Source organism: Callithrix jacchus, chromosome 2 (assembly GCF_049354715.1).
Source record: "Callithrix jacchus isolate 240 chromosome 2, calJac240_pri, whole genome shotgun sequence".
In the NCBI taxonomy this organism is placed as follows: domain Eukaryota; kingdom Metazoa; phylum Chordata; class Mammalia; order Primates; family Cebidae; genus Callithrix; species Callithrix jacchus.
In genome coordinates, this window is record NC_133503.1 from 170,767,283 (window position 1) to 170,794,294 (window position 27,012).

Genomic DNA, 27,012 nt, shown 5'->3' on the forward strand with positions numbered 1-27,012 from the left:
AACTTTCCTTAAAAATGTACATGCTGTGTGTAGCTTTCACAGCTTCCAGTTAATTGTCTTCATTACGTGTTTTTTCATCTAAAATGTCACATGTAGTGACAAAAATCGGTGGCAATTCAGAGAAAAACATAATCTTAGAGTAAGTTTGAGAGGCACTTATAAGGAAGACTAAGAATTAATGAGTCCAGATCATGGATCCAACACTTACAAGCTATGCTGTCTTGGACAATTCGTTTAACCTCGGCTTCAGTTGCCTTGATCCCCCTTCAATAAAATAATAATCATACCAACTACCTCAATGGCTGTTGTGAGGATGAAAAGGGACAGTACACAAAAAGCACAGTGTATGTGTTTGGTAAATATGAGCCTCTTCTATTATTTGAGTTTCTGGGGTTTTTTTGCTCTAAATATTTTTCTCCCTTATATCACGTAATTCCAGGCCTCATTCATAAAAGCCTCAGCTTCTCCAAGCCCAGATCTTACCTGCCCAAAGCAAGTGTTAGGTCTTTCTCAGAGACTTCTAATTCACAAACACCTCCTTTACGTAATTCTTTCAGCTCCTTCATGTTTCTCTCTGCTTTCTGCAGATTGAAATAGGCCTCTCTGCCAGTGAAACAGTCAAGGAAAATGCCAAGCACTCAAACTAACTGCCACTGCACAGGGGTGAGTGATAAGGAAACAAAACGGGCTCTTGGAAAAATGAAGCAATATTAAAAATGGCTACTTAACTATGTTCTCTATTTTCCATGTATTATGCTGTTAGGAAGGAAGAATGCTTTAGAAAAGGAACAGGGGCTTGGGTTTCCTGTGGTGGTTGCCTGAATCCAAGACTAGAGTAGGTAGGGACTGTTTGCAGGAATGAACGGAAACTGTAAATTACACTCGATTTCCTTTAGAGGCATCTACTGTGCGACAATAGTTATTCATTCTTCCCAAGCTGGTTCCTGTGAATGGTAAAAGAGAGGAACTAATTATGCTGAAAGGAACTTTCTGGGTCATTTAGAAAGTCCAAGCAAAGCAGGTTTTTGGCCAGAAGCAAACAGCAGAAAAGCAAAAACCCCCTTAATTCCCAAACATTCTTCTATTTCCCACATTTTCAATAGTCCCCTGCTATGGGTATTACAGAAGAAGGCCACCTATTGGATTTTACAGGTTGAGCATTAGGACCAAAAAAGTAGAGAGGGGGATGTGTAGAGAGGAGACTGGGGACACATGGGTTCAAAGAGTGTTCATGGTGATTTGTGAGCATCAGATGCCCTTAACATCTTTCCAGTGGAGATGGTACAAAAGGTTGTCAAAATCCCAAGTTTTGAGGAAAGGCACCTATAACAGCCCCCTTCTGGGAATTTGGAGAACTACTTGTTTGGTCTACTTTGCTTGGCCTCAGCCTCATGGGCAGTATCCCCAAGAGCATTTCAAAAAACTAAAATGATCAAGAGTCAGCTTAATCAGTGGTTTTGGGTTACACATTATAATCACTGGAGAGCTTTAAAAAATTTCAGTGAACAGATGTGCCTCAGAGCTACTTAGTCAAAATCTTTAAAGTAGGAACAGATAGCAGAAATTCTTAAAGCTCCCCAGGGGATTAAAATGTGTGGCCTACTTTGCCAAATTGTGCTTTAAATTACCACCCATTCTCTCCATCCCTACACCACCACCACATCCTCATCCTCTTTGCTAATACTGATTTTCTTGTGTGCTCTATGAAGAGCAGAACAGACTCAGAAAATCTTCGACTGAGTGATGTGTCACTAATGAAACCCCTTCCATGGCTCAATACAGAGCTTATATGAACAGACACAGGAAGAGAATACACACCCTTTAAGATGGAGAGGAGAGGGCTGTGGAGGGCCTGGATGTTGGAATAGATCTACAAGGCCTTGGTTCCATCTCCCACCCTTTTGTATGAAATGACCCATCTGGCATGTGTGGCCTGTGGCCCCAAACACTAAATTCAACTGGGAAGGGAAGGATATCGGTTCTGTAGGAGCCAGGCCACCCCCAGAGTGTAGTACAGCATGACCAGAGCTTCCAGGATTTCCTCTTTCTCCTTATTTGAGGTCGTATTTGCCTTCCAGGTCAACAGTGTACTCTTAGCGGATGCAGCATGTTTCTTGGCCTGAACTGGGAGGCCTAGGGGAGTTAAAGGGTGGGTAGCAAGAAGACAGACATTAAAAAGGCATGCTTCAGTCAAAAACATTCCTGGGAGGGGATAAAGTGGGCAGTGCGGTTGTCATATGGTCTATAGTATTGATCCCTAAATTTGACTGTGAATCAGAATTATCTGAAATGCTTGTAAAGAATATAGATTCCTGGGCCCCACCCAAGACCTATTGAGTGGGGAATCTCTAGAGAAGTGGGGTCCAGGAATCTAATTTTAATTTGTACCACAACTGGTTCTTATTCAACCCTCTCAACATTAACTTTCAGACCTCAGTTTGGAACTCAAGATAGAGACAGGAATTGAAGGTAAGTATCCTATTCCTGATTCTGCCACTAATGCCATGTGACCTTTTCAACCCACAAAGCTTCTCCATCCTCCAATTGTTGAACAACAATAATAATTACAGAAGCTGCCCTTACCAAACACATGGAGATAGTCCAGGAACAAAGGAGGTTATGCCATAGAGTGCTGTGCGTTGAGCTTTCAGAAAAGGCATTCTATAAATACAAGGGCTTATGAATGCAATTACTTCCATCTGGGGATTTTTTCCTTCAATCTAAGATGAATCTGGTGATATTAATTGGTCACATAACACCCATAAAAAGAATGCAATTGCTAAATGCAGTGAGGTCACAAACTAAGAACACAAAGGCAAGGCCAGACCCCAGCTAGACAGAACTGGCGGGGTTTTCCCCCTTGTTTTCTTTCCTTTTCCTTTTCATTTTTTTGTTTTTTTGATTTTTTAGATTAACAAATACAAACCCTTGTGTCAAGGGCTGAGTTTAGATAGACTGCGGTGAGGGAGCTGCTCTGCTACATACAAAACCCTAAGCCAGAGGCAGGTCATCTAATGATTTAGCACCAGGTTCCCCTCAAATATGCATTGCATGAAGGGTGAAGGGACAGCCCCCTTTCCAGCCACATCTCATTTCTTTTTCCCCTTGCTTTCTAACTAAAGGCTGGTATTCCTAGGCACTTAAATGAGCTGCTATTTGTCCAGTCAACAGAGGTAGACCTGGGAAGACTGAAAACAACAGGTAGGGTTCACTTTCAGTCTTCTCTATGTAGGCACCTAGGGACTGGTAAACATATTCACCCCTGCCAAGTGGGCCACCAGGCCCCAAATCCTCACTTCATGCCCCCTGCCCCAGTCCTGCTCAGCAAGTTCCCTTTGGCTCCTGAAGCCTAGTTTCACTGAATAGGTGCAAGTCAATGGCAATAAGGATACATTTAAAAGTTTGTCTTTGATACCTGCAGCCCTCATGTATTCTAAGTGCACCTCCTGAATGAGTTACAGTAATGAAAGGGAACAAGTTCTTGGGTCCTTAGAACTAAGTTCTAGATTCCTGGGCCCCACCTAAGACCTCCTGAGTCGGGGGAATCTCTAGAAGTGGAGTCCAAGAATTTCTAATTTTAATCCTGGGCCCCTGGGTGGAGTCCAGGAATCTAGAACTATGTTCAAAGGACCTCCTGAATGAGTTACAGCAATGAAAGGGAACAAAGCCTTCCCTGGGAGTTCTAAAGGTGACCCAGGTTCCTTTTCCCTTTCACAGCCATTGTCTAAGCAGCAGTGGTCAGAATGAAGTTCAATCCTTTTGTGACTTCTGACCAAAGCAAGAACCATAAAAACAATTTCAAATGCACCTTCTCAAATTCACAAGATTATGTCTTCCCCTCTTTCGAAAGAGCTGAGACAAAAGTACAATGCTTGATCCATGCCCCTCAAAAGGATGATGAAGTTCAGATGGTGCAAAGACACTATAAAGGTCAGCAAACTGGCACAGTTATCCACGTTTACCAGAAGAAATATGGCATCAATACTGACAGGGTACAGCAGGAAAAGGCTGACGGCACAACTATCCACGTGGGCATTGACCCCACCAAGGCAGTTATCACTAGGCTAAAACTGGAAAAAAAGAAAAGATGCTTGAGTGGAAAGCCAAATCTTACTTAGCAGGTATGGAAAATGGTAGATATAAGAAAGAAACATTTGAGAAGATGCAGGACAAAGTACCCCTATGTACACCTTTCATTAAAAACTGCAAAAATAAAAATAAATAAAGGTGATCCAGAGTCAAGAAGTCTCTGCAGAACACTCAGAAATATCAGTTCTATAGGTCTCAACTGAAGAGAAAAATGGACTTTGGTGAAAGAGAGGGCTGTGCCCTAAGTTAAGAGTGACCTTCAAATTGCACTGTGCATTATAGGCACCCTGTTAAAATGCAGATTCCTGTACCACACTTCCAGTAGTCACAGCTCACAAGTTCTGGGGTAGGAACCAAGAATACACATTTACAACAAGCAACCATGTTTCAGGTGGTAACCAAGGATTCTCATTTGTAAAAGCTAATCTTGGTAATAATGTGAGGTTGTATGAGGACCACACTTGAAGAAACACACAGTGAAATCTTCAAAGAAGAAGCAGGACTCATCTTGTTTTTCAAGAGTGGATAGGGTTTTTCACTGATACAAGGAGGGATTTCCACTTGGATTAAATAGCTTGAGGCCATGAAGACAGAAAAAGCAAGTGTGTGTGCTACACTGGAGGATGAAGTTGGGTGGATATAGGATTGTTAGGGAAGGAAGAAAGATGACTGAAGGGAAACTCTGAACTGAAAAACATAAAAGCTATGCACTGAATATGTAAAAAGTCTTGGATGATGTCTTAATTTGTATGTGCTGTTATAACAGAACACCTGAGACCAGGTAATTTATAAAGAACAGAAATTTCTCACAGTTCTGGAGGCTGAAAAGTGTAAGATGAAGACACCAGCTTATTGCGAGGGACCTCTTGCAGTGTCCCACATATGATGAAAAGTGGAAGAGAATAAGGACCATACACCATAAAAAGCAGCTTTTGTAAGGGCCTTAATCCCATTGATGTGGGAGGAGCCCTCACAGCCTAATCACCTCTGAAAGGCCCCAACTCTTAATGCTATCACATTGGCAGCACCTGAACTTTGGAGTGGACACGCTCGGACCATAGCAGATGCCAAGATGAGGAGGTTGAATTTGATCTGTGAGGTAACAGAGAGTCTTCACAGGACTCGAGGAAGACAGCAGCATCACTACTTAGCTCACAGAAAACTCTGCTTCAGATACTGGAAGCCGAGATTGCCACTTTAGACCAAGAAAATAAAGATGAAAATTGAGACTGTTTTGATCAAACAGGTCATTTTCCACAAGTAGGTGGGCCATTGGGAGTGTGTCATTAAGGGCTGTGAAAACCAAATTCAGACAGTTCTTAGGAAGAAAAAAGGTGAAACTGGAGGAGCTACTGAAAACCACCCCAAATTGGCAGACACTCCTTCTGGGTTTGTGAATGGCAAATAAAACAACTACCACTCAAGAAAGTTGTTCTGAGGCAGTCCCTGAGGCTTTGCAAGCCTGTGTCCTCCCTGCCGAAGTATCCCATGCTGGTTGTGCAATTCCCAGGAGGAATACTTTCCCTGTCAGCTCAGCAGCTAACTAATCATACAGTTCCCTGCTTTGAGACGACTAGGCCCCACACTGTGGACCTTCTGATAGAAAAGCTGAGCTTAATGATGCTTAAGCAAACTAAACAAGGATATTAATTTAAAACAATTTATTATATTTTAAGCCCTAAAGGGAAAAATCACTTCTTTCACCTTCCCAGAATCCACTCTGATCTCCAAAGTGGAGTGCATGAACTCTTACAGGTATGCAAGATGCCATAAGAGTGTGGTGAGGAAATCAAAATGTCTCTATTTTTTTTTAATCTGAAGTCTTTTTCTATTTTTATTACTATTTATAAAATTACATAACATCGATACTGTTGTACACAATCTATTTAAAATACACGTATAAAGAGTAATTGTTTGCTCAAGTTTCTTTTAGTGATAAAGGAGCTGCCTCTTGAGTTTGGATACCACTGCTCTAGACAAATGTTTTTCCAACCTTTTCAAGTATGAAAGAGTTCTTTCAACATTTTTTTAAAAAAAATCACAGTTGGATGAGCCAACATAACTGAACAGGAACAGCTCTGGAGTGCAGTTCCCAGTGAGAACATCATAGAGGGTGAGTGATCACCACATTTCCAAATGAATTTTTACTGCCCACAGACCAGGAGATTCCCAGGCGGAAAAGCACCACGAATCTCCAGCATGGCTGTTTCAGCCAGCGCAGTGGGTCTCCACATAAAAACTCACACAAATATGGGCACTGTTTCAACTGGCACCTGGAATGCCTGGGAGACAGTCACCCATTCAACTGAAAAAAGGGAACTGAAACAGGGAGCAAGGTGATCTGGCTCAGTGGGTCCCATCCCACAAAGACCAGCAATCTGAAACACTCTGGATTGAGAGTTTCACAGCAAACACAGCTCTGTGAGGGGAAGGGTGTTGGCCATTACTGAGGCAGTCTGCCATTAATGAAGTAGTCTGCCATTACCAAGGCAGTCTGCCATTACAGAGACAGTCCACCATTACTGAGGCAGACCACCCTTACCGAGGCAGTTCTAACTATACCTCTATAAAGAAAACTGCAAGGAAGTTCACACAGCAGCTGGGCAGAGCACACGGAAGCTCAGCAACACCTCTGCTGGTAGACTGTGACTAGCCTACCTCCTCGCTGGGCACAGCATCCCTGAAAAAAGGCAGCAGCATGTCAGGAACTTATAAATAAAGCCCCACCTTCCCAGGACAGAGGACCTGGGGAAAAAAGGCGGTTATGAGTTCCACTGCAGCAGACTTAAACATACCTGCACAGCAGCTCTGAATAGAACAATGAAGCCCACAGCTCAGCACTTGAGCTCCTATAAGGAACACACTGTCTCCTCAAGCAGTTCCCTGATCCCCATATATCCAAAGAGACACCTCATAAAGGAGAGCTCAGGCTGACATCTGGAAAGTATCCTTCTGGGACAAAGATAACAGAAGAAAAAACTGGCAGCAATCCTTACTGTTCTGCAGCCACTGCAGATGATCCCCAGGAAAGCAGGGTCTGGAGTGGACCTCCAGCAGTCCTACAGCAGGGGTGCCTAACTGTTAGAAGAAAAACTAAAAATCAGAAAGAAATAACTTCATCATTAACAAAAAGGACATCCACTCAGAGACCCCATATGAAAGTCACCAACTACAAAGACCACAGGTAGATAAATCCACAAAGATGGGAAGAAACAAGAATAAAAAGGATGAAAACATCCAAAACCAGAAGGCCTCTCCTCCTCCAAGGGATCACAACTCCTCACCAACAAGGGAACAAAGCTGGTTGGAGAATGAGTCTGAAGAACTTACAAAAACAGGCTTCAGAAACTGGGTAATAACAAACTTCTCTGAGCTAAAAGAACACGTTCTAACCCAATGCAAAGAAACAAGAAGCTTGGAAAAAGGTTTGATGAAATGCTAAGAGAATAAACAGAGAAGAATATAAATGAATTGATGGAGCTGAAGAACACAACATGAGAAATTTGCAAAGCATACCCAAGTTTCAAGAGCCGAATCAACCAAGAAGAAAGGATATCAAAGATGGAAGATCTTAATCTTCCAATGAAATAAAATGAGAAGGCAAAATTAGAGAAAAAAGAGTAAAAATAAATGAACAAAGCCTCCAAGAAATATGGGATTATGTGAAAAGACCTAATCTATGTTTGATAGGTGTAACTGAATGTGATGGAGAGAATGAATCCAAGGTGGAAAACACTCTTCAGGATATTATCCAGGAGAAATTCCAAAACCTAGCAAGGCAGGCCAACATTCAAGTCTAGGAAATACAGAGAACACCACAAAGATATTCCTCAAGAAGAGCAACCCCAAGGCACATAACTGTCAAATTCACCAGGGTTGAATTGAAGGAAAAAATGCTAAGGGCAGCCAGAGAGTCAAGTCACCCACAAAGGGAAGCCCATCAGACTCACAGCGGATCTCTCAGCAGAAACCCTACAAGCCAGAAGACAGTGGGGGCCAATATTCATCATCCTGAAAGAAAAGAACTTGCCACCTAGAATTTCATAGCCAGCCAAACTAAGCTTCATAAGCGAAGGAGAAATAAAATCCTTTATGAACAAGCAATTGCTCACAGATTTCATCACCACCAGGCCTGCCATACAAGAGCTCCAGAAAGAAGCACTAAACATAGAAAGGAACAACCAGTACCAGCCACTCCAAAAATGTACCAAATGGTAAAGCGCATCGACACAATGAAGAGACTGTGTCAACTAAGGGGCAAAACAACCAGCTAGCATCAAAATGGCAGGATCAAATTCACACAAAAGAATATTAACCTTAAAGGCCAGGCGCAGTGGCTCACGCCTATAATCCCAGCCTTTGGGAGGCCGAGGTGGGTGGATCATGAGGTCAAGAGATCAAGACCATCCTGGTCAACAAGGTGAAACCCTGTCTCTACTAAAAATACAAAAATTAGCTGGGCATGGTGGTGCGCGCCTGTAGTCCCACCTACTCGGGAGGCTGAGGCAGGAGAATTGCCAGGAGGCAGAGGCTGCAGTGAGCCAAGATCACGCCATTGCACTCCAGCCTGAGTAACAAGAGCGAAACTCCGTCTCAAAAAAAAAAGAATATTAACCTTAAATGTTAATGGGCTAAATGCCCCAATCAAAAGACACAGACTGGCAAATTGGATAAAACGTCAAAACCCATTGGTGTGCTGTATCCAGGAAACCCATTTTACATGGAAGGATACAGATAGGCTCAAAATAAAGGGATGGTGGAAGATTTAACAGGCAAATGGAGAGCAAAAAAAAAAAAAAAAAAAAAAAGTAGGAGTTGCAATCCTAGTCTCTGATAAAATAGACTTTAAACCAACAAAGATTAAAAGAGATAAAGAAGGACATTACATAATGGTAAAAGGATCAATGCAATAAGAAGAGCTAACAGTCCTAAATATATATACACCCAATACAGGAGCACCCAGATACATAAAGCAAGTTCTTAATGACCTACAAAGAGACTTAGACTCCCACACAATAGTAGTGGAAAACTTTTACACTCCACTGTCAATATTAGACAGATCAATGAGAAAGAAAATTAACAAGGATATCCAGGACTTGAACTCAGATCTGGACCAAGGAAACCTAATAGACATTTATACAACTCTCCACCCCAAATCCACAGAATATACATTCTTCTTAGCACCATATCACACCTACTCTAGAACTGACCACATAATTGAAAGTACATCACTCCTCAGCAAATGCAAAATAATGGAAATAATAACAAACAGTCTCTCAGACCACAGTGCAATCAAATTAGAACTCAGGATTAAGAAACTAACCCAGAACCACACAACTTCATGGAAACTGAACAACTGGCTCTTGAATGTTGACTGCGTAAACAATGAAATGAAGGCAGAAATAAAGACGTTCTTTGAAACCAACAAGAATGAAGACACAATGTACCAGAATCTCTGGGATGCATTTAAAGCAGTGTCTAGGAGAAAATTTATACCAATAAATGCCCACATGAGAAGCAAGGAAAGATCTAGAATCGACACCCAATCAACAAAATCGAAAGAGCTGGAGGAGCAAGATTTAAAAAACTCAAAAGCTAGGAGAAGACAAGAAATGACTAAGATCAGAGCAGAACTGAGGGAGATAGAGACACAAAAAACCCTCCGAAAAATTAATAAATCAAGGAGCTTGTTTTTTGAAAAGATGAATAAAATAGACTGCTAGCCAGATTAATAAAAGAGAGAAGAATCAAATAGATGCAATAAAAAACAATAAAGGGGATATCACCACCAATTCCACAGAAATACAAACTACCATCAGAGATTACTACGAACAACTCTACGCACATAAACCAGTAAACCTGGAAGATATGGATACAGTCCTGGACACTTGCACCCTGCCAAGCCTAAACCAGGAAGAAGTCATAAACCTGAATAGACCTATAACAAGGGCTGAAGTTGAGGCAGCAATTAATAGCCTACTAAACAAAAAAAGCCCAGGTCCAGATGGGTTCACAGCCAAATTTTACCAGACATACAAAGAGGAGCTGGTACCACTCCTTCTGAAACTATTCCAGACAATCCAAAAAGAGGGAATCCTTCCCAAATCATTTTATGAGACCAACATCATCCTGATACCAAAACCCGGCAGACACTCAACAAGAAAACAAAACTTCAGGCCAATATCCAGGATGAACATAGATGCAAAAAGATTCAATAAAATACTGGCAAACCGATTGCAACAGCACATCAAAAAGCTTATCCATCACGATCAAGTAGGCTTTATCCCAGGGATGTAAGGCTGGTTCAACATATGCAAGTCTAAAAAAGTAATTAACCACATAAACAGAACCAAAGACAAAAACCACATAATTATCTCGATAGATACAGAGAAGGCCTTTGACAAAATTCAACAGTGCTTTATGCTAAAAACTCTCAATAAACTAGGTATCGATGGAACGTGTCTCAAAATAATGAAAGCTATTTATGACAAACCTACAGCCAATATCATACTGAATGGGAAAAACTGGAAGCATTCCCTTTGAAATATGGCACTAGACAAGGATGCCCTCTCTCACCACTCCTATTCAATATAGTATTGGAAGTTGTAGCCAGAGCAATCAGGCAAGAAAAAGAAATAAAGTGTATTCAAATAGGAAAGGAGGAAGTCAAATTGTCTCTATTTGCAGACGACATGACTGTATATTTAGAAGAACCCCTCGTCTCAGCCCCAAATCTCCTGAAACTGATAAGCAACCTCAGCAAAGTCTCAGGATACAAAATCAATGTGCAAAAATCACAAGCATTGCTATACACCAATAACAGACTTAAAGAGAGCCAAATCAAGAACCAACTGTCATTCACAATTGCTGCAAAGAGAATAAAATACCTAGGAATATGACTAACAAAGAACATAAAGGACCTCTTCAAGGAGAACTACAAACCACTGCTCAAGGAAATATAAGAGAGGACACAAACAGATGGAAAAACATTCCATGCTCACAGTTAGGAAGAATCAATATTGTGAAAATGGCTATAATGGCCAAAGTAATTTATACATTCAATGCTACCCATCAAGCTACCTATGACCCTCTTCATAGAACTGGAAAAAAACATCTTAAACTTCATATTGAACCAAAAGGGAGACAGCAAAGCCAAGTCAGTTCTAAGCAAAAAGAACAAAGCTGGAGGCATCATGCTACCTGACTTCAAACTATACTACAAGGCTATAGTAATCAAAGCAGCACTGTACTGGTACCAAAACAGAGATATAGACCAATGGAACAGAACAGAGGCCTTGGAGGCAACGCCACACATCTACAACCATCTGATCTTTGACAAACCACACAAAAACAAGCAATGGGGAAAGGATTTCCTGTTTAATAAATGGTGTTAGGAAAACTGGCTAGCCAGTTTAGAAAGCAGAAACTGGACCTCTTCCTGACACTTCACACTAAAAGTAACTCCAGATGGATTAAAGACTTCAACATATGACCTAACACCAGAAAAACCCTAAAGAAAACCAAGGCAAAACCATTCAGGACATAGGCATAGGCAAGGACTTCATGACTAAGACACCAAAAGCATTGGCAACAAAAGCCAAAATAGACAGACAGATGGGATCTAATTAAACTCCAGAGCTTCTGCACAGCAAAAGAAACAATGATTAGAGTGAACCAGCAACCAACAGAATGGGAAAAAATTCTTGCAATCTACCCATCTGACAAAGGGCTAATATCCAGAATCTACAAAGAACTAAAACAGATTTACATGAAAAAAAAACAAACAAACCCATTCAAAATTGGGTGAAGGACATGAACAGACACTTTTCAAAAGAAGATATATATATAAGGCCGACAAACATATGAAAAAATGCTCATCATCACTGGTCATTAGAGAAATGCAAATCAAAACCACATTCAGATAGCATCTCATGCCAGTTAGAATGGTGATCATTTAAAAATCTGGAGACAACAGATGCTGGAGAGGATGCGGAGATATAGGAACACCTTTACACTGTTGGTGGGAGTGTAAATTAGTTCAACCATTGTGGAAGACTGTGTGGTGATTTCTCAAGGACTTAAAAATAGAAATTCCATTTGACCCAGCAATTCTACTACTGGGTATATATCTAAAAGACTATAAATCATTCTATTATAAAGACACATGCACACGTATGTTCATTGCAGCACTGTTTACAATAGCAAAGACCTGGAACCAATCCAAATGCCCATCGATGACAGACTGGACAGGGAAAATGTGGCACATATACACCATGGAATACTATGCAGCCATAAAAAATGATGAGTTCATGTCCTTTGTAGGGACATGGCTAAACCTGGAAACCATCATTCTCAGCAAACTGACACAAGAACAGAAAATCAAACACCACATGTTCTCACTCATAGGCGGGTGTTGAACAGTTAGAACACATGGACACAGGGAGGGGAGCATCACACACTGGGGTCTGCTGGGGGGAACTAGGGGAGGGACAGTGGGGGGTAGGGAGTTAGGAAGGGATAACATGGGGAGAAATGCCAGATATAGGTGATGGGGATGGAGGCAGCAAACCACATTGCCATGTATGTACCTATGCAATAATCCTGCATGTTCTTCACATGTACCCCAGAACCTAAAGTGCAACAAAATATACATATATATTTTTAAAAAAAGAACAGACATTAGTAATGCAACAGCAACAACAACAACAAATCACAGGGCTTCCTCCACTTGTAGTAATTATTTTCATAGCATATACTACTTAAGAAAACTCATAATGAAAAAAGTATTATGAATTCAGTATCAGCAACATTTTGAAATAAATTTATTTACTAATTCTAAGTACATCTTCTTTCATGCAAAAAGAACACTCTGTATATAAGATTTATGATTGTTTATATCTATGAAGCATGCTTCATAGACCAAGTCACTTTTCTGTATCTGTCCTCCCAAGCCAAGGATACCACTCTTCTCCCTGCACTGACAGTGCAGCAATTTTTGAGGTACATGTCAGAGGGGCAGCAAGGCCTGCTTCTGGAGCCCAAGATTCAGAAATTACAAGGGAATATTGATGAGTTTGCAAAATGAGTCCAAAGATTGTCTAACAAATATATTGACCATTTTGCTTTAGTTTGGGTTGGCATTCTATCATTGATGTCTGCTACACTGACTCAGGACAGAGAAAATCTGCTCAGAGCTACCCAATATTTGCAGGTTGTTGTCACCAGAAAGCAGTCACCTTTGATCATCATCTGTATTTAAGCAGTTACTGTGGCACAGTGATTAAAAGAGCAGGATCTAGGAGCCGGGTGCGGTGGCTCAAGCCTGTAACCCCAGCACTTTGGGAGGCCGAGGCAGATGGATCACAAGGTCAAGAGATCGAGACCATCCTGGTCAACATGGTGAAACACCGTCTCTACTAAAAATACAAAAAATTAGCTGGGCATGGTGGCGCGTGCCTGTAATCCCAGCTACTCAGGAGGCTGAGGCAGGTGAATTGCCTGAACCCAGGAGGCGGAGGTTGCGGTGAGCTGAGATAGCACCACTGCACTCCAGCCTGGGCAAGAGCGAAACTCCATCTCAAAAAAAACAAACAAACAAACAAAAAAAACAGGGTCTAGAGCCAGACTTTCCAGGTACAAATCCCAGCTTAGCCATTTACTACTCTCCTTGTGACTTGAACAAGTTACTTTATGCCTGTTTATTCAACTACAAAATGGTAATAAAAATATATCTTATAGAGTTATTGCAAGGATTAATTTAATATAAAAAGGATTAAATAGTACTTGAATGAAGTGAGTTTGAAGAAATATTAGCCATTATTATTATTACAAAGGTCCATTTCTCTTACTGAGTAATTTACTATATTTGTGCTTATTTTGAACATTTTTGATAGTGCTGCTTACAGAATCTTTGGAAACGGCCTGCGTTCTCAAATGCAGACTCACTTCAGGTAGATATCAGGCTTCTTGTGGGTCAGATTACTTGGTTTTTTCATTCCCTGTTGTTTCTGTACCAGTTTTTGTGTCTTTGTTTTAACCAACTGGACAAAGAGGCAGAGTTCATGACAGCCTTCTTTTGCTGAATTTTGCAACATTTGTAACAGAGCCCCAATACCTGAAAGATTCCCAGTAATAATAGGCTGACTAAATTATTGTTTCATTAATAAGCAGAATTTCAGAAAAATGCTTGTCCATGTTCCTGTATTTTCCTTCCTGAACACTTGAAAACAATTCACCACTAGGTACCAAACTACCCTGGTCATCCCCACCTGCCCTTTGTCAGCTGCTGGACCACTAAGCTTTTTAGGATCATCACCAGGGTAGTGGGCTATAGAGGTCCACTTCTAGTGTCACTTGTTCTGTTTAACCAGCCAACCGACTTTTATACACTCTGTTTTGCAAAGGCCTCACATTCTCTTGTGAATCCCATTTCATCAATTACTCCATTAAAAAAATCTTTAAACCCTGTCTTCCAACTGGCTCCTTCCTCTTTGTGTAAAATCTGCCTGCATCTCCTTCTCTTGTAAAATCATCTTCACTTGACTTTTCTGCCTTTTCTATCTACCCTCCTATTTCCCTTCATTCCTTCATACTATGGAGTATGCAGAATACATAGCCTAGGCTATTGGTCCCTCTTCCTTCCCTTCGTCCTTGGGATCTGGCTTCTTCTCCAACCATTGTGGGGAAACTGTTCTTCTGAGGTCCCCTCAAAAACATCCTAATAAATGAATCCAACCACAGTGTTTCAGTACGCATTTCACTGCAGCATCAGACACTCTTAGCTGTTTGGCTCCCAAGGCACCACACCAACTTGCTTCTCCTTTATAAACAAACCTTCTGGAATTGATTCTTTGCTAACTCTTTATCAAGGTCCTTTGTTCTCTATCATCAATGTGTCCATTTTCCAAGTCTTTCTGTTTCTTCCACTTCTCTCTTTCCCTCTTGGAAGTTTTATCAACTCCTATTACTTCAACTTTAGCCTTCATGCTTATAATTTACCATTTTCCCTCTTTAGTTCTAGTCTCAAATATTCCTTTCCTTTTGTCCTCCCAAGTTCTAGTCCCAAATTTCTAGCGCAAGTGAAAATGTATTGCAGGTTAAGTATCCCTTATCCAAAATGCTTGGGAACAGAAGTGTTTCAGATTTCAGATATTTTTCTGGATGGGGGCATTTTGAGATTATTTGCAGATAACCAGTTGAACATCTCTAAAATCTGAAAATCTGAAATCCAAAATGTTCCTATGAGCATTTCCTTTAAAGCATCACAACAGCACTCAAAAATTTTAGATTTTGCAGCATTTTAGAGTTCAGATTTTCAGATTAGCAATTCTCAACTTCTGGATTCTCTATTGCAATTCAAAATCAATACATCAAAAACTGGACTCAGCATTCCTCTCCCAGTCCACTTCCTTTCTGACCTACTTCTCTCTGAAAATGGCAATTTCAGAGGCCCAAAACATCATGGTCATCTTTGGGCCTCACTTTCACTCAGTCCCAAATTGAACACCATGTCCTGCTGACTCCTCCTTCATGATCTCTGTCTTTTAAAAGTAATTTTTGAATAGGTAACATATTTCTATAGTTGAAAAGTTAAAAATTATATGAAAAAGTAAACACTGAGAGGTCTCACTTCCAATCCCTTTCCCTTTTTTCCCAACCACCCTCTAACTTTTTTTGTTTCATTCTTGTGTACCCTTCAGTGTTCCTTTATTTAAAAATAAGCATACATTGTCATTTCTTACTCCCTGTTTCTTACACAAAAAAGAGGCATGTTATAAACACCATACTGCATTGTGCCTTCTGTTTTCCCTAAAGATGTATCGAAGAGATCTTTCCCTAGAAGGACATAGATATAGAAGGATATAGATATTCTTTTTTAAAACTGCATATATCCCACTGTGTGTATATACTAGTTTCCTATTGATGGATATTTGCTTGTTTCCAATCTTTTACTATCATGAACAATGCTGCAAAGAATAATCTTGTCCATATGTTATCAGTGTGTATTTAGGAAAGATTCCCAGAAGTGGGTTTCCGGTTTAACAATAAATGTGTCTGTCTTTCGTAGACTCTTGAATCCTTACCTTCTCACCCATTCTCTCTGTCAGCCTAGTTTTAGACCTAGATGACTGAGATGGCTTCTCTTCTATCACTGCTAGATTAACCTTACCAAAAGCGCACTTTGATATTTTTATCATCCTGCTGGAAAATCTCTAATAGTGCTTCTTGCCATCAAACACAAGACAAATTCCTTAGCTTGTATTTAAAACCACATCATGGCCTGCCCAATGTACCCTTCTCCTTTTTAGGTTCATCTTACCAGTCCTAACCTTAACCAGACAAGGCTGCTTACTGCTGCTCCTCAGATGTTGCACTTTCCTTCCTCATGTCTTGGCCCACACCTTCCTCCTCATCAGAAATGCCCACCCCTTCTTCCACGTCCTCAAACCCTACTCCTTTTTTTACAACCCTTGAATCTACCTCCCCCTTGAATCTATCATCTCAGCCAGAAATGATTTCACCCAACTTTCCCTAAGCCTGTTATTTAAATCAATTACATTGCATTTACCTTATAATGCCTTCTCTCATAGTTATGTCTCTAGGTAGTTCACCTACCACACTAAGTTGTAAAATCTTTGAGGGCTTTTTTACCTTACATTTCCCAAAGTGTTCACGGCATTTCACATTCAAGTTTCTCACTAAATACTCACTGAGAGACTGTTTATTGAGAGAAATCAGCGTTTGGCTGCTGGAAAAGGCTCAGAGTGAAACGTGGAAAGCAGGGTTGATGACTATAAAACACGTATGGGTGCAGTGAAGCATGAACGCACACAGACACGCATATCCGCCTACACGGAGGCCAGCTCATATATTCTGTCCACTTTAAAGCAGTTAAGGATGAATGACACCACCACCAAGTGGAGCTGAGCAAGCGCTTCATCTCTTGTGAAGATCTGCCATTTTTCAAAGCCTTACTTATTTTATTCCATGGACCAGACACTAAAAAAGTTTAAGTGAAGAAACTGAAATAAAAGCTTAAGTGAAGAAACCAAACTATGACTGAAATAAGAGGCACTGGGCTATTTTCAAAGAAAGCTTACAGTCATAACCTATTCTAAAAAAAACTCTAGGCTGGTGTCAGAAAATCTGAGTTCAAGTCTAGCCTCCACTATACCACGTGGGAACTTCATCCTGACCAGCAGGCTGTTTTTCCCATCTAGGTAAAACTAACAAAAAAACTCTTACCAATGGTAAAACTTGTTTCTCCTCCAACTTATTGCCTCAACTTAGTTCTGTATTCATGCAGCAAGAAAAACTTTGATTAGAGAGAAAAGGATTTATCACCATCTTTTGTGATATAACCTGTTTACTTATCTTGACTTAACTTGGAGTCTAATTGGAAAAGCAAAACTCAAAGGTAATTTGTGGCTCTTATGGAAGGAGTTGATTTTAGAAAATCTAGGCCAACCTCCTTCTAGATCTACTCTAGTCATCTTCAATGCAAGACAGACGAGGCAGCATCTGGCTCTGCTCTAGGCTCAGAGAAATCTCCCGTTCAAATGCCTTCCTCTCCAGTTCAAGTTCATCACCTCAAGTAGACTCCCAAGGAGTGTACTTGTCTCTACCAAACCAAGTTGAAATGATCTACCAGCTGCCAAATCCATGGGTCTCTCCTCAGCCTTTACCTTATTTGACCTTCCTCCACCATCTGAACTACTGAAACCACACTGTACTTCTTTTCAAAATCCTCTAGGGGCTTCCATGACACAGCTCCTCCTGAGTCTTCTATTTCCTTTGCTGGCCCCTTTTCCCCTTCGTCTTTCCTAAAGCTCTTGCTCTCCAGTCTTCAGTCCTCTGTTCTCTTCCCCCTCTGTCACCCAGGCTGGAGTACAGTGGTGTGATCTCAGCTCACGGCAACCTCCACCTCCCAGGGTTCAAGCAGTTCTCTTGCCTCAGCCTCCCAAGTAGCTAGGACCATAGGCATACACTATATAGGCTAATTTTTGTATTTTTAGTAGAGGCGGGGTTTCACCATGTTGACCAAACTGGTCTCAAACTCTTGACCTCAAGTGATCCACCTGCCTCAGCCTCCCAAAGTGCTGGGATTATAGGCATGAGCCACCACATCCAGCCTCTACACACTACTTCTGATCAAGCTCATCTACTCCTTTGGCCTCAACGGGCTCCTATGTGCTCATCTCTCCCAAACTAACATCTTTCCTGAGCTCTAGACCTGGTTTCAGTTGCCTACTGAACATTTCAGTTGCCTACCGATGCTCTAGACCTACTTCCAGTTGCCTACTGAACAGATGTGATCCAGCCTGTCAGAAACCAAACTCAGTAGCTTCTTCCCCCTTCCTCCATGATATGGTTTGGCCATGTTCCCACCAAAATCTCATCTTACATTGTAGCTCCCATAATCCCCATATGTCATGGGAGGTAATTGAATTATGAGGACAGGGTTTTCCCATGGTGTTTTTGTGACAGTGAATAAGTCTCACGAGATCTGATGGTTTTATAAAGGGCAGTTCCCCTGCATACTCTTTTGCCTGCTGCCATGTTAGATGTGTCTTTGCTCCTCCTTGGCCTTCCACCATGATTGTGAGGCCTCCCAAGCCATGTGCAACTGTGAATCCATTAAGCTTCTTTTTCTTTATAAATGACAGGCTTGAGTATGGCTTTATTAGCAGCATGAGAACAGACTAATACACTCCACCACTTGGTCTTTCCCTTTAATTCTCTATTTCAGTTAATTGTCCAGGTCATGCCTGCTTCAATTTCAACTCTTCCCTGTCCTTCCCACTCCATACTGAAAGGGGCACTCAATGTCACCAATTCTACATTTTAGGTTATCTTTTCTGCATTCCTATGGCCATAGCCAATGCCCTCATTGACTCTCATCTGGGCAGGATAATGGCCTAACTGGTCTTCACCTCTTCTTTCTCTACCAGTCCAACCCATCCTCGAGTCTTTCATTTTATAACATAAGCTTGATTATTAGCACCTCACTTCACACCTTTTAATAACTCGCCAAACTCGCTGGTATCTGGACCCAAATTACCTTTTCACTCCCATTTCCAAGCATGAGCTATCTGTCCTAAGGTGTCTTCTGTCTTATCCTAACCCCCTGGATCTATAGAGAAGCTGCAATATTCTGTGTAAGGAGTTTTATATAAAGTGTCCCGCTCTCACTTCCTATGCCTTAGATCAACACGTATAAAGGACCAATTTTGTACTCTCTGCTTCTCCCCTCAAAATCTACTTGGGGGCCAGGTGCCATGGCTCACGCCTATAATCCCAGCACTTTGGGAGGCTGAGGTGGGAGGATCACCTGAGGCCAGGAGTCTGAGATCAGTCTGTCAGTCTGGTCAACATAGCAAGACCCCATCTTTACAAAAATAAAAATATAAAAAATTTAAAAATCTACTTGATAAACCTATTCTCATCCTTCAAAGACAGGACAAATATTACCTTCTCTCTGCAGCCTTCCCTGACTTTCCTCAATCGCAAAACCACTGAACTACCTCATGTGTACTCCTCAGAATTTTGTTCCTACTTCTAGAATGGTATCTGTCATAAGACCCCTGTATGTCCTAGAGCATAGGGACCACCAGTATTGATTTATGTATCCCCAGCATTGAGCACAAGTACCACCAGGCTTATAACAAGAACTCTGTAAGTACTGAAGCAGCAAATCCCTAAATTTGACTTTTAATCATGAAGGCAGTAAGTTTTTGAGAAAATCAGTCTCAGGGGAATAGAGAGATTTCAATTAAAGAAGGATGGAACCCCTAGGGGAAGATCCTTCCTGGTGACTCTCAAATCTTACAGAAGTGGCTGCCTGCTCTTCCTGTAAGTAAGGACGTTCTCCTCTTCCTAGCCACAGCACCTTCTTTCAGAACACAATACATGTGTTCTTAAAGCATAAAAGGGCCTCACTGTGCCCCCACTGTGACCCACAGCATCAGTGCCCTAATGCTGTGATGTTGGTTACTCATGATCCTGCCATATCAATGAAGAATCTAAACTTGCATTAAAAACAAATGGGTGTAAAAGGGCCTATACAGCCCTAAGAAGGAGAATATATTCTGGGATTAATAACTGAGAAGTGAATTCAATTTTAATTTTTTCAAAAGCTTTGCTTTCTGATATCTAGCCTCATTATGGCCCGAGAATATTGCTTCCCTTATCCTGTAGCCTTCAAATCACTTAAGCCCATAAAGCACTTAATTTGTATTACAAATTAGGCCCCCTTCAGACTGAGGTCCCAGAGGTACTTGAACAAGCCCTAGGCCAGGGGCTCAGTTCTTAAGCAGTAATATGCTGATCCATATTGTGTCCAGGGGACTGCTCTAGATCAAATGAGACCAGTCCCTTCCCTGAGGGAGCTTCGATGTCAGAGGCAGAAGCATTTAAAGCATATATGAGCACAGTACAATGAGTTCCACGGTAGAAATGTATGCAGTCTACACAGGGGGACATGTCTGGTCAAGGAACAGAGAGCCTTGAGCTAGCTATGTCCCCGGCTCCAGAAATGTGCTCTCTCCTCAGTGTATCACCCAGTATTTATTCAGCCTCTACTACAAAGTTTCCACTCTCATAGAACTTTCACTTGGGTTCCAGTTTTAGCAAACAGATTCCTGTCTTATTCCCTTATACTAGAGTACCTTCCAGAAGTACCATTTCTCTAGGATGAGGGTCCTCCCTGCCTTTCACTAAGCCAAACCTTCCAGTAACTTGAGTTCTACCTTTGGAATTCAAGTCCCATTATTGGGTCTGCCTCCCTGATGTGAGTGTACATCCCTGCCAGTCCTTCCCCTACTGTCCTATGGCTAGAACCCCTGATACTGTCTTTGCCCACGGTGCCCCAGTGTCCTCATCCATAAACTGAGGATAATAACAGTATCTCCCTCCAAGGAATATTGTGAGGACTAATGAGACTAGTTTGGCATATGCTAAATACTCAATAACTGTCAGGATCATCATTATCTTTATTACTAAGATCCTTGCCATACTGTTTCCCTCATCCATGGACTTTCCTTTCTGATAATGTGTGAGCTAGGGGCAAGAAGGGGCCCTCCTAGTCATGCCCACCCTCACTGAGGTTGTGGGGGCTCAGCCTTCAAAGGCTGTCTACCCAAACCCAGCTGGGGAAACCAAGTACCTCTCAATGTCAAGTAACCATAGGCTAGGTTGGTCAGAGCTCGTGCACATTTCCAGTGATGGTCCCCAAAAATAATCCGAGAAAGGATGACACATCGAATCAGCTCCTTGTTTGCTTGAGTATTCTGTAGAGTACAGAAGTGATTATATTTTTTGGAAAGGAGGAGAAGTCTCTAGCCCATAGACTTGTCACTGGAACACAGGACTGAATTTACCTGTCATCTCTTTTCTCTACTTTTTTCTTCTCATCCTGTGTCCAATTCATCAGGTCTTGTTGGGTCCACATTCCCCCTGAATCCTAAAACCAAGCTCTTCTGCTCATTTCTGCCATGAGTATCTAGTCCCGGCTACCTTCACCTTTTACCTGGCTGGCCACAGCAGTCCTTCCAACTGCTTCCTCTCTGGCCCCTGCAGGGGGCTAGAAAGTAGACTGTAGTCTACTTTCTACATAATACTTTCTAGCCAGAGTTACTTCTTTTAACCTTTTATCATAAAAAATTTATTAATATATAAATATAGACAGCATGAAGAATGAATCATGTAGCTGATCGGTGATCTACTCCTGGCCAATCCTGTTTCATATCTAGACCCCTCATCCACCCATCCTTACCTTAACTGAAGCAAATCGGACATTCTGTTGTTGCCTCTGTAAACATTTCATAAGTACCTCTAAAATATATGGACTTAGAAAAATAACAATATATCATTATCTCACCAAAATATAACAATAATTCCTTAAAATCAAATATCTAATCATAGACGTCTAATTTTTTAAATAGTCTGACTGTCTACACTATGAGGTCAGTCTCTTCAGTCTCTTTTCATCTATAGAGACTGAAGATTATTACACCATTTCTAATTCTTTTTCTTATAAATTATTTGAAAAAGCTGAGACATTTGGTCTAGTATTTCCCACAGACATAAATTTTGATGACTGTGTCCTCGTGGTGTCTCATCATGTCCCTCCATTCTCTGTTCTACCTTTATATTAGCAGTTGGATTTAGAAGTATGGTTAATTTTAGCTGTGAATTCTTTTTTTTACAAAATGACTTCATGGCTAATGGTATGGTCTTCCAGCAGAATACGTCTACTATCTGTTTTTTTTTTTTTTCAGATATTAGGAAAACTACATGGAAAATTAATAAAAGATTATAAAATGCTAATAAACTAATCCTATCAATCCTCCTTCATACGTTATCTCGAATAATTCTACAAGAAGAATTTCTCCTCCTCTACTCTTTTGTTACCCAATAGTACAGTTCATATTGGAAAGGCAGGACACATGGCCTATCCTTGTACTTTCTTTAATAGCTTTCAGAAAAACATATTTGTTCACTACCATCCTCTAATTATGACCAAATAGCTTATTGATTATTATTAGAAACTTATGGATTTTTAAACATATTTTATGTGCCAGTATAATATTAAGATGTAAATTAGATCATAACTTTCCTGTTCAAAATCCTCCAACAGCTTCCCACTTTTTGTTCTTAACACAGTTCAAAGTCCTTACTATGGCCTCCAAGGCTCTGCATAATCTGATCCAACCCCAATCACCTCTGAACTTCATTTTCTACCACTCTCTCCTCCTACTTCGTCTGTTAAAATTCACTGACTAGTGGTGGTTCCTGAACATCGCCAAATAACTTCCAGTGCAGGGCTGTGCATGTGCTGCTCCCTCCATGCACTTGGTACACCCTTCCATGTCATTCACTTTTTCATTTCATTTTCACTTCTCTTATCAACAGGCCTTTTTTGGCCAGCTTATCTAAAAAATAAACTCCACTTCATCACTCAATACCCCATTACCTATTTTATTTTTTCTTCATGGCACTTACTTCTACCTGATATTGTATTAGGCATTATTTTTGTTTGTCTATTATCTCCCCAAATAGAATATAAGTCCTTTGAGGACAGAAGTTTATTCCTTATGTTCATTGTTATCTGCCCAGTGCACACAGGTGTAACCTGCTGAATAATCATCTCTTAGCAAGGATAAAGATGGAGTTGGGGAAACAGTCCCCCTACCCTATAGAACTGACATGTAGAGCTCTCTAAGAAATCACAGAACTGCATCTTCAAGTCATACATTTCAGTGACTTTACAAACACAGTCATTATTGGCTGCACTAGTCAATATGGTCAGGCATTTTTTTCTTGGTAAAGGGAAAATAACACTTCAAGGAATCAAAAATCTAAAGTTTCAGCCATAGCTCTAACGTTTGTTTACTGATTGTGTTGCTTTGGGGAAGGTCACCTTGATCTCAGCTTCCATTTATGAGGGTCAGAAACCTGTATTATCTACCTCATGGCGTTACCGTAAGGAAAAAAAATGATTCAATGTTGTTAAGTACAATCTAAATGTAACCCATTTGAAGAGTAATGCACAGGTAATTAAAGTAACCCATTTAAAGAGTAATGTAAGATACAACAGTACCGTAGGTGATTCCAAGGAATACACTCCTTCCTGATTCCTATCTTCTACCCAGCTTCATGTTTTATTATGCCCCCTGCTCAAATACACAGAAGCAAGCAATGGTAGAAGGACACTTCCCCTGATGCTTCCAAACATCCATTTAGTTAGCATTTTTGAAAATTCACCAGGGACTGACCATAGCAAATACTAAGATCTCTTTTGAGGCAGAAGTATCACACCTTCAAAAAATCACTAGAATGAGAGACCAAAGCTTTAGCTCTGGACATTGTATATTTATCCTCGAGCTCCTTGACTTAGAGAAATGGGGACAACCAATATGGGCTCCAGATGTCACCCCAGCACTACTGCTGCTGATGTGGCATCCCCTACCCTTCAGGGCTAGGAGTACTGGGTTGGGTTAGATTAAAAAAAAAAAAAAAAAAAAAAAAAAAAGCTTTATTGGGATATAACTGATATGCAAAGAACTATACATGTTCATTGTATACAATTTGATGAGTTTGGCATTTGAGTTAGATTTCGCTCCTAAGATCTAAATCTTTGTCATTATCCACTCTGGCCAAGGAGTTTTCAATACTTAAAAACCCCCACTTACACTACACGGCAGATGGTACTTGTCTGTTTTTAGAAATGATCCTTCTAGGCTGGATTTGTGAATCACTAATGGGTCCAGGCCAGGAGGATTACCATTTGCAAGGTCTTGGGTCATTTACAGAGATAAATTTACAAATATCCATCTAGAGAGATACCTCAGAGGCAAATGATAGAAAATAAAACCTCTCTAGATTACTTTTTTCCCTTGACTAGGAGAAGTCAGGAAGTCAAGGTACAAACTCTTCTGTTGATAACTCATGCTCTGGAAACAGGCTGGTGCCTGTGTTCTAATAATGAGAGTCGATGTCTTGCTGTCTCAGGTTCCTGGATCTTGAACACTCATGCTTACACATCTGCTCTGAGATCTTTGACAAGTCTTTGACTTGCTCTTAGAAACGCATACTTGCACTCTTTGACCTCTGCTGCTACCTCCTGTTTCGGGCCCTTTGTTTTGTTTATGATTCCACTGTAACCAAAGGCATCTGACCCATATCCTTTCCGGGCCTGAGCTTAGACCTGCCTGGCTACCTATTCTCAACCACCTGCCTTACTATCCCAGCCTTTTTGCTACCTAAAATATAGCATCCTGAAACCTTCCAGGATATATATAAATATTTTAATTTTAAGTTAAAGGTAACAGCAACAAAAATAACCAAATTATAAGTTTTAGGTTTTTTTTAATTTAATTTTATTTTTTTAGAGACAAGGTCTCATTCTGTCACCCAGCTTGGAATGCAGTGGTACAATCACAGCTCACTATGGCCTCAATTTTCTGGACACAAGCTATCCTCCTGTCTCAGCTTCCCAAGTAGCTTGGCACCACAGGCTCCCTCCACCATGCCCGGCTGATTTTTAATATTTTGTAGAGATAGGTTCTCACTACGTCACTCAGGCTGGCCTCAAGATATCCTCCCGCCTTAGTTTCCCACGGTGCTGGGATTATAGGTATGAACCACTGTACCCAGCCTAATTTTTAGTTTAAGCTAGGAGCACGAATGCCCCAAGGAGGAACTGACTATGAATCATGCATGGAACCAGAAGGTGGGCTGCCTACCTAAGTATGCTCTGCTTTGTTTACTCCTACTCACAAAGAAGTATGATACCTTCCTCTGTTTCATATGCTTCAATCTGTATTTAAGGCAAAGCTTCACTAATCATGAACATACTTTTAAATGGAAACAAAATTTTAGTGAGTTTTTTGTTTTACCATTTTTTCCTTAATCAGCTGAGCTACTCTCTTCTGGGATTGAGCTAATTTATCTTTGGGATGAGACATACAGTCCATGGCCTCCTCCTCCTCTTTAGCTTTCGTTTCCTCTTCATTCTCTTCAGACCCACCAGTGGGACACAACTCATTTGTTTGCTGATGAGCTGGGATCTCGGTTTGCTGTGGCCTGTAGGTATGAGAGGCAGAGATTCAGGATTTAACCTTTGTCATCTCAAACAAGGTAAAATTGAAGGGCATAGCTCTCCCAGCTGGGGGATAGGGACATGTCTTCTAACATAAACTTGCAAGAATAAAGCCAGGCAGTAAACTCATGTCACCCTCAAAGCCTAGCATTAAGACAGCAATGTAGTGGTTCAAATTAAGCTGATTTATAAAGTTGCAGCTATGCTGCTTACTAACCACATGACCCTAACCAAGTTATTAATTTACCTCTCCGTAAAATGAAAATATGAATGCCTACTTGATGAGGGCATGGGATTAAATGAGATAATACTCATAAATCACTTAGCACAGTGTGTGGCGTTTACCATGTGTTCCTTTAATGTTACCTATTAGTATTAATTATCATTAGCTCCATGACAGGACTTCTTCAACTACAAAAAAGGGTGTTGGACTGGAGGATCCCTAAGAACATCTGTGTTCAAAAGTTCTGATCCAAACAAGAAAAGAAAATGGATGTAATGAAATAAGGGAAAGGAAATCAACATTTTGAGGCTATACTTTGCATGTCTTCTTTCACATATCTTAAAAGCTTCAATGTGTGGTGGCCAAGAAATGAGGACAGGGTCCCACCAGAGAGAGGGAGGGAAACCCATAGTGCATCAAGTGCAGATTTGGAGGAGAAATACCCTTAGTTGTGTTAAAAAGAACTGTATCCTAACATCACTAGAAAAATCAGTAAAGTACTACAGAGAGAAACAGAATTTTGAGATCTTAAGAGCAACAATAGAAATGTTAAGTGTAAATAAGTCTCCCAAAGGACTCATCTATCTTTGTACTCAAAATAACTCAAAAGTTCAGCCACTGCGTAGTTTTAAAAATTTACCTTTCTTTTCCACTGATTGCTTAAATAGTGAATGTTCAATGTTTAAATAAAAAAGAAAAATCAGAAAAGCACAAAAAGAAAATTACCGCCAATTACTCCAGGTTTGAAAAATGGCATGCTGATATCCTTCTAGATTCCTATTCTAATTAACTTATCAAGAGGATGTGGGCAAACCAGGTTGTGTAGATAGGAGAGCAACATTTCGTCAGGCCCAGGAGCAGACAGGCTTGCCTACTGCCCACAGACGAGCGTGCTTTCAGTAGACAAGCTAACTTGATGGGACAGCCAGGGAAGGTTGGCAACATGACCCGATCAGAAGACAGGTGATAAACTTCCTTTTCTCTGCCTGGTGAATTCCATACTCCTTCTTCAAGACACAAGTCAGATGTCATCACTCCTGGAAGGCTTTCATTAGAGTAGCAATAAAGGCAGCCTCCAAAGAGTTTTCAAAAATTTCCC

General features: G+C 40.8%; 1 protein-coding gene across 3 annotated transcripts in view; it reads right to left on the minus strand.

The window, feature by feature from the left end:
* TTC23L (tetratricopeptide repeat domain 23 like) overlaps positions 1–27,012 on the minus strand; it is a 71,099-nt gene that overhangs the window by 39,309 nt on the left and 4,778 nt on the right. For all 3 annotated transcript variants that reach the window (XM_035291704.3, XM_035291702.3, XM_035291705.3), the window contains exons 3-6: positions 25,488–25,674; positions 21,254–21,377; positions 1,977–2,133; positions 484–609 (exon numbers count right to left, since the gene is read on the minus strand). In XM_035291704.3, the coding sequence (XP_035147595.3) occupies positions 484–609; positions 1,977–2,133; positions 21,254–21,377; positions 25,488–25,674 (594 nt within the window). The remainder of the gene's footprint in view (positions 1–483; positions 610–1,976; positions 2,134–21,253; positions 21,378–25,487; positions 25,675–27,012) is intronic.